The sequence below is a fragment of the Ailuropoda melanoleuca genome, chromosome 2, assembly GCF_002007445.2.
Source record: "Ailuropoda melanoleuca isolate Jingjing chromosome 2, ASM200744v2, whole genome shotgun sequence".
NCBI lineage: Eukaryota > Metazoa > Chordata > Mammalia > Carnivora > Ursidae > Ailuropoda > Ailuropoda melanoleuca.
The window spans coordinates 191,529,402-191,542,892 of record NC_048219.1 but is presented as its reverse complement, the minus strand read 5'-3'; the positions used below and the strand labels follow the sequence as shown (position 1 = coordinate 191,542,892).

The following is a 13,491-nucleotide window of genomic DNA, read 5'->3' as shown; positions in this document are numbered from 1 at the left end:
ACATCTGGATTCTGTAGACTGGGTGATCCCAAGAGTCTCTCTGAGGAGGTGCCACTGAAGCCAGGATCTGGGGGTGTGAAGAGTAAGGGCAAGAGCACTCGGGCAGCATGACGGGCAGAAGAGACATTAGTGTGCTAAAGAAAGAAAGGAGGCCATTATGGCCGGAGCATAGTGACTGGGGACCTTGCAAACCATGCAAAGAACTTGAGTTTTGTTTTTAAATGCAAAGGAAAACTGGGGATTAACATCTAATTCGCAGTCTTTACAAAACTACCTTCTTCTGTGAGGAGAGTAGATTGAAGGAAGAAGCAAGAATGGAAGCAAGGAGGAGCACTTGGGTAGCTCAGTTGGTTAAGCGTCCGACTCTGGATTGCAGCTCAGGTCATGATCTCAGGGTTGTGAGATTGATCAAGCCCCACGTTGGGCTCCACACTGAGCGTGGAGCCTGCTTGGGATTCTCTCCCTCTCCCTTTGTGTCTACCCCCCACCCTGCACTCTCTCTCACTCTTTCTTTAAAAAAAAAAAAGACTGGAAGCAAGGAAAGCCATCAGGAGCCTAGATAGGAAACGATAATGGGGTCATAATACCACCACTCTGCTTGTAAGATTCTAGGCACCTTACATGAACCAACTCACTTAAGTGTGCTGTCCCATTAGCACCCTCTTTCATTCTCAAAAGTTCTAGTTTGGATGACAAATTACAGGAAACTGTGAATCAGCCAATCAACATTTGTGGGGGGGGGGATCTTCCTACCTATCAATTTCAAACCATTCTATGAAAGCCACTAACCAGAACAACTCTGAAATACAAGATTTAAGCAGGAAAAACTGAATCTTGTCTCCAAACTTCCTGAGCCGCCTCTTTTTTGTTCCTTTCTGTTCGGGCCTGGTTCTCAGTTACATGTGGGCATTTTTACTTGTCTCTTTCTCAGTATCTTTTTTTTTCCTTCACACCCTCCCTTGTGTGTGTCTCTCTCCCCCTCTGTTTGTGTGTTCCATGTTTCTTTCCTCTCTTTACCTTCCCCATTCCTCCTCTCTACTCCTGTCTCTTCCCCTCCCCTAATCTCCCTCTGGCCTCTCCTGTGAACTGGCCAGGGAGGTTCTGCCATGTACAGTGGATCTGTTCTATTAAATATATGAAAATGGAGTTTGTATTCATGCCAAAATGCTTCTAGACAATTGTCAGTAAATATTTTAAATTCTTTTATCCCAGTGCCTGCATTCACATCTCAAGGAAATTCACCTCGTCCCCCATTCATCTGACTGGTTTCTTCCAGCCCCCAAGCCTTTGCTTCCCACTCCACCACCACCTCCCTGCCAGCCTTCTCTACCTCTGGTCTGTCCCCAGCCCCCGCACTGGACCAAAATCATACCAGGTCACAGCTATTTAAAACACAGGAGGACTTATGTAACCTGTGTGGAGCCAAGTGACTCTCATTCTTCCATGTGTATCTTAGCTTACTTCCTTTTTTACCTTTCCTAAGGCTCGACACTCCACAAATTATTGTTGTTGGTTTTTTTTTTTTTCTTCTGGAGCTTATTGTTTCCAGACTGAAGCTTATTTTTAACATGCTCTTACTTTTACATATGAGAGTATGCTGTTTTTGTCTGCCTGGTTCCAAATAAGAAGCTAGTGGGAACAGCTCTCCCAGCAGAGACTTCCCATAGTAAAGGAGTGTTCCTTTGTGCTCACCCTGGGTATAAATCAGCCAGGAGCTTTTAAATGAGAAAAGACCTGGCTGACCCAGAAGGTGGTATTTATAAATAGTCCTCCAGCACCCCCCTCCTTAAGGCTTGTGCCTAATCCTCTCCTCTCTCAAGATTGGAAGTGACTTGACCTTTGAGTCTTAAAACTCAGGCTCTTTTTCTCTGAAAAATCTAGTTACCAAAAAGCTGCTAAAACAAAAATGTTTTCAGCCAGATGATGATCAGCCGTTAAAGCTTGCCTTTCATTTCGAACATTTTTAGCGAAATATGCTTCCTCTTTTGAGGACCATCTTTTCTTGGGGTTATTATTTTAAGATACCTACCTTAGGGGAGCCTGAGTGCCTCAGTCAGTTAAGCGTCTGCCTTCAGCTCAGTCATGATATCAGGGTCCTGGCATGCTCAGCAGGGAGCCTGCTTCTCCCTCTCACTCTCCCTCTGTGCTCTCTCTCAAATAAATAAATAAAACCTTTAAAAAAAAAAAAAAGGTACCTACCTTAATAATTTTTATTTCTTTTTGCTATTGGGCTGTCATGGATTTGTATTTTTATGATTTATAAAGCTATTCCCAAACGGCTGCATCTTTGCCATGAATTAAGAGTGTTCCTTTTCACCCCTAACTTAGACAGCTTGGAGGTGCTCTAGGTAGCCTCCATCCCAACATCATTGAATGGAGTTCTGTTTGTATTTCTCTAACTTTGTGGTCTTTATCGAGGGTAAAATCTTACAGGTTTTGTTAGGATTATACAATGAAGCCCACGATATAGACACTGATAGGTTTCCAGATTAAGGTACATGCAGGAAATGCTGAATTGTTGAACTGGCCAAAATATTTTTTTAGTATATTTCCCAAAAAGATAATTAAGTCCTTAAACTGATTATTTATAAAGAGAGGAGGCGCTTATGTTAGGGAGATAAGCCTTGTATTTTTAGCACCTTCTCTCCCTTGCTATCAAATGGAGGAATCTTAAATTCACTATCCACTAATTTTTGGAGAGCACACTCTCATATAAGACGTTTTCCTTTCTGTCCTTAATAGATGGAAGCGTAAATTCTGGTGCCAGGCTTTTTGCTGACCCAGGCCAGCAGCAGTAATGCTTTTTTTGGAAACTGCTAGATCCGATCTAGCTGTTGCTTCACGGAGGGAGCCCCTTTTCTGAGGCTTGCTGTCGTTTTGCCAGAATGCCCCACTTGTATGTGAGCCTGAAACTTCAAGAGTAATTTAGTTTTGTTGTTTAAGAAAATCTGATGTCCATTGTGGCTATATTGGTACCTAAGAGACTGTCTATAGAGAAAAGAATGAAAAGCATGTACAGAGCAGGTTAAATGAGTGCTGTGTCTTCTGAAAACCTTGAGCTCGAATGTCTGAGGCAATTTTGTTTACATCTGAGCTCAGAGCGGACTCGGTGGAGCCGTAGTATCTAGTTTCATGTCTCCACTTGGGGAAGCTTTGTCTTCATATACAGAGACCCCGGAATAGCTAAGCGTGTTTGTAATAATTGGAATTCTAATACGTGATCTGGGGGTGCCTGGCTGGCTCTGTTGGTGGAGCATGCAACTCCTGATTTTGAGGTGGTGAGTTCAAGCCCCACATTGGGCATAGAGCTTACTTAAAAAATAATAATAATAATAATACGTGGTTTTTTAAAAAGTGATCTAAGCAAGTATGTATACTTTTGACTTGCTTTTGAATTAAGTTTTTCAAAAAGTGGAATTTCAAAATCTGAGGCAGAGAAGAGAAAACCACCAAGGTATGTAAAGAGCAGCAGTATCTGGGGCTATAACAAGCACACAAGGAGACTGTGAGGACTGCACACGGGAGAGGAGAGAAGCACAAGCAACGCAACCTCAGAGCGATGGGAGGTTCGTGCGGAGGGGAGGGGAGGACAGTGCACACACAGGTTGAGAGCGCGGGAAGCTAGGATAACCCTTGGTTATCTTTTGTGACTTTTCTTTAGTAGCAGCAAAACCTAAAAAGAATCTCTCCAGGGGTGCCTGGGTGGCTCAGTCATTAAGCGTCTGCCTTTGGCTCAGGGCGTGATCCCGGCGTTGTGGGATAGAGCCCCACATCAGGCTCCTCCGCTATGAGCCTGCTTCTTCCTCTCCCCGCTCCCCCTGCTTGTGTTCCCTCTCTCGCTGGCTGTCTCTATCTCTGTCGAATAAATAAATAAAATCTTTAAAAAAAAAAAAAAAAAAGAATCTCTCCAGAGGGTTAACTGGACCATTACATGCATAGTGAGCCTAATCAACCATGTTGCTCTGGGTTCAACACTCCAGGCTACCCAAACAGTGGGAAAGGCTGAAGGCTCCCTAGAGCTTCAGAACTGACAGCAGCAATGGCCTCACAGCAGGAAAGTTTGGGTTAGCACTACCTGCTGCCCCATCCTGAAGAACTGCAGACTTTTCCTCAAGTCCTGTGTGACCAGGACCCAGAACTGGTACCCAGGCGTCCAAGCCTAGGTCATGTGCTTGCCCCCAGCTGCACCAGGCTCCAGAGGGAAGGATTTGGATCTTCTAGTTACAGTAATGGATGGCAGTCACTGTCTCCCATGGGGACAACCGGGTGCTGTTGGGAAGAGGGTTTGGTTGCTAGACAGCAAAAAGAAAAAAAACAGAAAGACCTGTAAACTATCAACTATTTATCTGAAAGTCCGTCTCTTTGTAAATATTAACCATCATTCTGAGACTTAGCCTCCATGTATGGATAATATTGAATTTTCTTTAATTATTTGTCCATTGTTTTTAAGAAAAAAAAACCTCAGGACTGTGTTTTTAATTTTAATGTTTATATTTATGAAAGTTGTGTGTGTACATTGTTCAGAGTCATAGTTCTACCTGGTTTTGAATGATGAGCCTAGTTCTGTATCCTCCCATTCCTATTTTCTACTCCCCAGAGAAAACTGTTTTCAATTTCTAGCTGATTTATTTGCTATTTATCTTCATATTTCTGAATTGCACACTGTGGCTATCCCTTAATGTCTCCGTTTTAAGCATTGTTTGTCGACTTCCCACTATGGAAAATGAGTTTTGTTCTTTCCCAACACTTTCTGCCTGACCACACATACATGCTCTTCTCCTTCCCCCATCCTCCCAGGATAATGGTATTGGACCCATAGTCTGTGTTTTTATTATTATGAGTACGTCAGCCCTGTTTGCAATGATGCCGTGTAGTAAACTGCAACTACTTTTTTCTTCCAATACCACCTTTGATTTTTCCCTGATGTTAATTATTGTCTCAGTTTTTTATTCATTTACTTAGATTTTCTGTGCTTCTCACTAATGAACCTCCAAATGTCCCCTAACTGTATAAATCTTTCCCATTTAAACCCATCAGATATTCTATGAATTTCATCTTCTTAAAATCTCTCCCTAACCATTTTGACCTGCTCTTGTGTGGACCCTTGACCGGTCGCTCTCCAGGCTTCTAAAGAGCTGTTACCCTGGGGTGTCCTTCACCTGTCTCTTGTTTTAGATCCCTTGCTTCCTGGATCCAGTATCATCCTCTTCCTTAGTCTTCCCTGTCGTTTTGAAATAGCATATTATCATTAGTTTCTTAAGAAAGTAAATCTTTTTTTAGTTTTAGGAATTTCCCTGAGAATTTTAAAGGCACTGCTTCATTTTTTCTATCTTCCACAGTCCCTGTTGAAAAGTGTGATTCATTCTGATTTTTTTTTCCTATTCTGATTCTGGTCCTTTATGTGACGTCTTGTTTTCCTTCTGAAAGCTTTGCTTTAACCTTGGTGTTCTGCAAGTTCACAATGATGTGACTTGGGCACTTGCTAGATCCTTTCATTCTGGGACATTTTCTTGAATTAATTCATTGATGACTTCCTCTCCTTGGTTTTTTGGTTCTGTCTTTCTTGAACTCTTGTTAGATTTTGGATCTCTTAGACTGATATCCAGTTTTTGTATCTTTACTCTCCTGTTTTCTATCCTTGTGGCTTTTTATTTTTCTTTCTGAAAGAGTTCCTCAACTTTGTCTTCCAACCCTTGCATTGAGTTGTTTGGTTCTGCTATCAAAATGTGTGTTTTTCTAGCATTCTTTTTTGTTCTCTGAATGTTCTTTTTTTCATTGTTATTAGTGATTCATTTATTGTATGATGAACAATGCAGGAACTGGAAAATATAACTACTTAAGTTAAGAAGGCATTTTATGACAAAAAGAGATTATCAATTGACTAGCCTCAAAATTTGTAACCTTGAGCCAGAGAAAATCACTTTTCTAAAACATATAAAATTCAGTTGTATATAATTTTTAGTGTCCATAAGGGTTATGTTATCTCTGGCTGTTTTGTTTGTTTTTAATACTTCTTTTTAAAAGTTTGTATCTTCCGGGGTGCCTGGGTAGTTCAGTCGGTTAAGCATCTATCTTCGAATCAGGTCATGATCTCAGGGTCCTGGGATCAGGCCCCACATTGGGCTCCTTTCCTCAGCAGGGAGTCTGCTTCTCCCTTTGCCTGCCGCTCCCTCTGCTTGTGCTCTCTCACCTCTCTCAAATAAATAAAATCTTTTTTAAAAAAAGTTTTTATCTTCCTCTGTAGTCTCTTTTTTCCTCTAAGTTGCTTTTTTCTTTTTGTTTTGGGCTGTCTTTCATAGTAAATGCTTTCCTCAGTTTCTGGTGATCCTTGGCTAGTTTCTGATATTTAAGAGCTGGCCATTAAACAGGTGCTTGAGATCTCTGGACTTGTGAGTAAAACTTATGGGATGTGATCATCACTGTGGGGGTGGTCTTCATGAGTCATTTCTTGGGATACCTCTCTTATCTGTTTCTTAGGTCTTTTGTCTTGACTAGTCTGATTCTGTTGGGAAATTTTTAATTTTGCTGTATTCATTTTCTCTCTCTTTCTTGCAATTTCTAGATGTGTAGTCTTTGGTTCTCATGTTGTGGATAAAAATATCTCCGCTGGGGGGCGCCTGGCTGGCTCGGTCAGTTAAGTGTCTGCCTTCAGCTCCGGTCATGATCCCAGAGTCCTGGGAGTCCCTGCTGAGCAGGGAGCCCGCTTCTCCTTCTCCCTCTGCCTGCCACTTGTGCTTGTGCTCTCTCTCTCTCTCTCTCTGTGTCAAATAAATAAATAAAATCCTAAAAAAAAAAATCTCTGCTGGGTCTCTGCTAAGATCTTCCTTTAGATGTCCTTTGGACCCTCCTACACATTCTTATTTGCTTTCATGGCACTTGGCAGATAGGCAGACTTGCTAAAAAGTAAACAGGAGCTAATAGCAAATCTGAGAGCTAGAACACACCTAGAGTACAAAGTAAGAGTCGCTTTCAGTGCATTATTTTCCTTAATATATCTGATCAGAAATTGGATGAACCTCCGGGATGCTGAGACAGGGAAGATACTGTGGCAAGGAACAGAAGACCTGTCAGTCCCTGGAGTGGAGCATGAAGGTACTCCCCAACCCTTTGTCTGCACAGGGCTCTGATGTTTCCGGAGCAGAGCCTAAGCATCTGGGAGCTAAATTAATGCAGACCCTAATGGGCAAACCCCTGTGGGCACAGCATGTGTTGTTGAGATTCCTAGTTCCTTTCCTACCTGTTTTTCCCTCTCACTTCCCAAAACCCATTTTGTGCTGAAATTTTAGCATTAGAACATACGTAAAGATACAAACTAAGCTCTCAGCTTTTTTTTCCAAAAGAAAATTTGCATTTTTATCTCCCTGAAATAAAAGAAAAACTAAGGGGTTAAAACCAACAGAACAGAGTAGAGAAGTTTGCCCATTCAGCACTTTTCCTGATGAGAGCAGCTGGGGAAGGATGCACTACATCTGGTGTTTCTTAAAGATCTTTCAGGGGGGCACCTGGGTGGCTCAGTTGGTTAAGCGTCTGCCTTTGGCTCGGTTCATGATCTCAGGGTCCTAGGATCGAGCCCTGCATCCCCGCCTCAGGCTCTCTGCTCAGCGGGGAGTCTGCTTCACCCTCTCCTGTGCTCTCCATCTCTTTCTGTCTCTCTCGAATAAATAAAATCTTTAAAAAATAATAATAAAGAAAAATCTTTCAGTCAGATGCACTTGACCAGTTGGGGACCTCTGCCTTTAATTAAAAAGTGTAATTCTGTTACCAAGACATTCTCTGAAATGTAACATTGGTAATGTGTTCTCTAAATCGGCTCTAAGAAGCTCCCAGAAACTTGCAGCATCATAGTATGTGATTTTCATTGAGAATGGCTTGCTTCAATATTTCTTTTTCTTTACCAGCCCGCGTTCCCAAGAAAATCCTCAAGTGCAAGGCAGTGTCTCGAGAATTGAACTTCTCTTCAGCAGAGCAAATGGAAAAATTCCGCCTGGAACAGAAAGTTTACTTCAAAGGGCAATGCCTAGAAGGTATTCTGTGGCCTAGTGCCTGGAAGCCACACTTAGGGTGACAGGGAAAACAGGCAGGACCCAGTGAACTAAAAACACTGCTTTGGTAATAATGTTCATTTTGCAACTTAGTTTGTAATGGGATTCCTATATCCTGCGGGACTGGGGGCCCCAGCAAAAACAAACAAAAACAAAGCTGGCAGTGACAAGGGGCTTTGAGCCCAACAAAAGGGTTTCTGACACTGGTGGGCCTGGGTTGGCACCTGCTTTATCACTGGCAGATTGTAACATGGTCACGAGGAAGCTGCCAATTAGGGCCTGGTACAGTGCTCTCCTCCTGTGGATCTGACCGGCAAGGCCACTCTGCACTGAGTTTCCACCATGAACTGTAAGAGTGCACGTATGTGTCTTAGAGCTGAAATTCCAAGTGAAAGGCCTATTCTGTTCTTCTGTTTATTATATACGTATAGTCTACTTCTAAGAAAGCATTGCTTATACTGTATCTGCCCACCGGTCCTCGTCCTTTAGACCCTAGAGCATAGGGAGTAAGCCTCTAGTTTGGTCCAAAGGACAGCCTCAGGGGGCTTCCACGACCTTTCTTATGCCTCCGGCCTGAGAGGTTTCTGATGGCTTCATTTGTGGTTCTTGGGGTAAGAAGAGGCTCACTCTAAAGGGGGGCGGATGCGGAGCCCTGAGACTGTCTGGGGTGCCCACTCACCATCTTTTCCTTCTTCCTTCAGAATGGTTCTTCGAGTTTGGCTTTGTGATCCCAAACTCCACCAACACCTGGCAGTCCCTGATAGAGGCAGCACCCGAGTCCCAGATGATGCCCGCCAGCGTGCTAACGTGAGTGAGCAGACCACAGGCTTTGTAGAGTGGGTCTCGGAGCAGGTGTTCCAGGCGGGGGGACTTGTGGTCCTGTTCAGCGGGCAACCCAGGTTGAAAATAAGGGTAGAGAGTATCCAGGGGTATCCGAGTTTACAGGTTACTGACTTCTGTCATGTGAAAAAGACAGTGTGATCAAATGGAAAAAAATAAAAAACTTTAGATTAGACCTTTAGACTAAATTCCTGATTAACCCTGACTTGCTGTGCAATCTTGACAATGTTTACCTCTCTGGCCTTATTTTTCTCCTCTCTAAAGATAGAATTAATACTATCTCACAGAGGTGGAGTGAGAATAAAATGAGATGATATGGGAGAAACTGGCTTGTACTTTATATTAAATCTAGGCTAATTTGCTTATTTTCCTGACTACCAAACTTCTAATACTCTGTACTTTTCTTGAATGGCCTTTAATGGAATCTGGCAAAGTTCTAATTTTGTTTTAGAGGATAATGTTTGGTTATAGTTTTTCAGAGACTAGCTTACCATTTTAATAGTTATGCTTCCTGCTCAAAGAATAATTAGTTTGTCCTTTATCCAAAACACTATCAGTAATGGCCCACCTACCATTTTCTCTTGGGAAAAGGTATTAAACTTTCAGAGGTTTTAGTAATAGTGTCTAGTAATGAGTTATTCACACAGATAATTGTGCAATATTGGATTATCCCTTTAAACAGATCCTTGGTGAAAGCCATACTGAATATAAATAGAGGTTATTTACTTTATAAGTCTTTAATAGATTTTTAATTACAACAGTAGGTATTTTTATATTCTAATAGCCAATTAAATCTTGAGTTTCTTATGTACCTATTTTATAATTAATTACCAACAAAAATGTATCTGCTGGCTATTAATTACCCTGGGAAAGTACAGGGTAGTAATAGAAGGGTATTTTTTTATTTTATTAACTTTCATTGACTCCTCCTTTGCCCAGGCCCGATTTCTTTCAGGTACTAAAACCAGTAAGTCTATGATGACATATTTCAGTTCTTTAAGTCGTATTTTACTTTTTGGAACCCAAATACAGTACCTCTGTTGCCCTTAACTTGGTTCAAGAGTGGTTTGGTTTGGAAACACTGAGATACCCACCAAGAAAAATGAAATTCCACTCTGTGCAATACAGGTGTGTCATTTGGGGTTTTTGGCTACAAGCCATAGAAATGACTCCAGCTGATATGACAGCGCTGAAGGGGGCGGGGGTGGGGGGTGCTGAGACCCGAGCAGCTTTAAAGATCCAGATGGCAGGAATCCATGGATGATTTCCTTCAGGAACAGCCATAGAAAGGATCCTGCTCCGGGTAGAGAGTCTGATTGGCCCAAATTATGTCCTGTGCCCACCCCTTTGCCAGGTGAAGGAGGGGCTACTTGACTGACCCATGGACTGGAGATGGGGTAGGTCCCCAAAAGAAGAGCAGAGTGCTGTTACCCAAAGTGATGAAAATAGATGCGGGAAAAGCCAACCCACAGCTATCTACCAGAGTAGGTGTTGTAGGGAAAGATACCACCCCTAAGGCCTGCAGGTTTCCATGTGTATCAAAAAGTCAGTCATATCTTAAAAAAAAAAAAAAAAGTTGTATTTATAAGCACCCGTATGTTCAGAGCACTCTGCTAAGGGCTTTACATATATCAAGGATTAAGACATGCTCTTTCTTCTGTTTTCTGAACTTGGGGAGAAAAAAAATCTAATCACAAAGTTAAATGTCACATTAGACTTCTAACCCCATTTGGACATAGATTTCAGTGTCCCCAAGCCAAGGTTCAGGTAGGTGTGTGTCCCTGGGCCCGGCAGACCCAAACTGAAACCACTCTGTGGAAATGAAATCTGTTGCCTAACACACTCACTCTTTTGCCCTCTCTTCTTACTTATAGTGGGAATGTTATCATAGAGACAAAGTTTTTTGACGACGATCTTCTTGTAAGCACATCCAGAGTGAGACTTTTCTACGTTTGAGAGAAGAATGTGTGTGCATTTCAAGAATTTGGGTTTTGGGGGGAAAAGGAGGAAACCGTTTACTTTTTTCCTCCACACATTTGATTTTTGACACTTCTACCCCTAATTCCTTGTCCGGCAAAACCCACCTGCGGCCACCAGGGGACCAGTTCTGTGTAGGTAACCAGATGGCTGTTTCCTCCCAACCTGCCATCTTCCACTGACCAGACTCAACTCCCAACCCCAGACCAGGGCAGAGGGTGAGCCTTGACTCCTTCCCAGGGTGACACAGGGACAGACGCTTACCACGAGAGCCGAGGCTCTTCCCACCCCCTCCCTGCCTCCTCCTTGGGCCCTGCAGGCAACACATCTTCCTTTGGCCCCTGGTTTTGGAAAAATTCATATTTCCTGACCTATGTTTAGTTTTTTTCCTACCATTTCTATTTCATACATTCTCATACATTTAACTTGTAAAATAGACTGTGATATTATTATTACGTAATGAATTAAAACATATGAATTAAAATATTCCTACAGTCTTTAGCATGGCACTGCTTTCATCTCTACTTTTTCTGGAACATGAACCCAGCCCCATGATGTGAAGAAAGACATTTATCAGACCATAGGATCACAACTATATTTTACTCCAGGGGTGACTGATAGATCTTGAGTTCCCGATGCTTCAGTTGCTGCTTTCTAAGAACGTACGACGTACCCAAACAAGACCCATGACCTTAACATTTGTCTTTGAGAATGATATGTAGTAGTTCTCTTCCACAGCATAGCTGCCCTGTTTGTTTGTTTGTTTGTTGTTGCTTTTAACTTTTGTCATACCTTTATAGCATACCTTTGCTCAAGAGGTTTCCAGAAAGGGTAGAAGTTCCAAGCTGGCATAGGAGAGACTCTTCTATTCTTACGTGAGAGGATAGAAGTTACAGAATGGAGAAAAGATCTCCCTGAAGTCTTGTAGAGAACGATGGGAACGCATCTGGGATGGGGTGGGGTGCTGGGAGGCCTTAAAACCCAGGCAGAGGAAGCCATTTGTGGACGAGAGTGATGGTAGCTGGGTGCCTGCAAGTCTGACATGAGAGAGAAGGGTTCTTTTTTAGGAACTTAACCTCTGAGCTACCAGCAGCCTTCACAGTTCTTTATACGATACCAGCAATTCAAGGGTTTCCAGTTCACACGCTAGTGAGGTCTGAGGCCAGAGGGGAAGAGAATACAGCCAGAGATGGGGCCTCTCTGGCGTAGCCCCTGCTCACATATTCCTTCTCTCCTTCTGTCCATTACCAAAGGGTCTGTTTGCATCTGTGGATGGGAGGAAAAGGACATTTTTAGTGGACTGTCACCATCTTTCAGTGACAATCCCATTCCTCACATGAGGGCGTTGTCTTCAAAAGCTAATTTTTAAATACCAAGATTGAACGAAAAAGTTAAAATGAATCCACATTTCCTTTTGCTTTCTGGAAATGTCATCTCTTCTCTCAGAGTGAACTCATCTCCTTTTCCTGAACTGCTACTGCTCCCCGGAATTCCAGTGGGGAAGGCTCTCAGGGAACTGGACACCTCCCAGTGGAGAGAGGCCGTTCCAGGGAAGCTTCTCCACCTGCTTAGAGCCTCCTTCCCTGCCCTTCTCCACTCACTCACCCAGCCAGAACTGTCAGGGACACACTTCTTTGCCAGCTGCTCTGAGAAAAGAATTACAGCTCAGTCATTCTTAGACGCTTTCCATCTCTTCAGGCAAATCTGCTCAGGCATTGTTGCTCATTTTATCATGAAACAAGGAAGGCCAGAATGTGTGCTCCGGGGACAGTGTGATTGAGGGGTTCTGAGCTGTGCAGGAGGGATTGGGGCTGGCTGGGAAGATGGCTGCACCTATGGTGGGAGGAGGAAGAGGGGAGGGTATGGGCAGGGGGGAGCACAGGAAGAGGGCACAAGAGCTGTGGGGACTAGGGCGCTGGTAGGTCAAAGTCCGCTCCGGTAGAATGGGTGCAGGTCTAAATGCCTGAAGAGCTGGGGGTTCTGTACATACATCGAAGGCCACAGAATGTTACAAAGGAGAGGCCTGCAGCCCAGGCCTGGCACATTTACAGGTACCTGCCCCTGCCCCAGAGATTCTGATTTAGTAGGTGTGGGGCCCAGAAATCTACCCGCTACAGCAGGCAGTCTGTGGTCCATACTTCGAGAAATCCTGGTAGAGGCAGTAAGGAGGTGTGAGAGATGGATACATGTGCACAGGTGGCCATAAGGTAAACTGAAGTCACGCGCCAGTGCCGTGGCCTTCTCTGACGGGTGTGTGGTGGAGCCCTGAGTCTGGCCTCGGTTGGGCAGGAAGGGGTGGGAGGAAGTCCAATCTACCAAAGGGGAGCCAGCCACATTCAGGGCACACCTACACTCTTCCTGTATGCATACGTGTGAGGCACAGGCCTGCCTTTCTGAGATCCGTCTCTAGTAGAGGGATGTGACAGGTGATTATAAATGCCTGTGATAAGGGAAGCAAGGTGAATTTAAAGGAAGAAGAGATAAAAAAAGAAATAAATGAAAATGAAAAAAATTAGATTACACACGCTTCAGAAAAATCAGGAAAGCCCTCTCTATTTTTTTTTTTTTAAGATTTTATTTCTTTGTCAGAGTGAGCGAGAGAGGGCACAAGTAGGGGGAGTGGCAGGCAGAG

At 43.3% G+C, this 13,491-nt stretch overlaps 1 protein-coding gene across 1 annotated transcript in view; it reads left to right on the top strand.

Annotated features, from left to right (window-relative positions):
- The window catches only part of PDE6D (phosphodiesterase 6D), a 48,933-nt gene extending 37,588 nt beyond the window's left edge, over window positions 1-11,345 (top strand). The window contains exons 2-5 of the mRNA XM_002917442.4: window positions 7,004-7,092; window positions 7,899-8,024; window positions 8,744-8,849; window positions 10,757-11,345. Of these exons, the coding sequence (XP_002917488.1) occupies window positions 7,004-7,092; window positions 7,899-8,024; window positions 8,744-8,849; window positions 10,757-10,838 (403 nt within the window). The 3' untranslated portion in view covers window positions 10,839-11,345. The remainder of the gene's footprint in view (window positions 1-7,003; window positions 7,093-7,898; window positions 8,025-8,743; window positions 8,850-10,756) is intronic.
- Window positions 11,346-13,491: the final 2,146 nt, after the last annotated feature.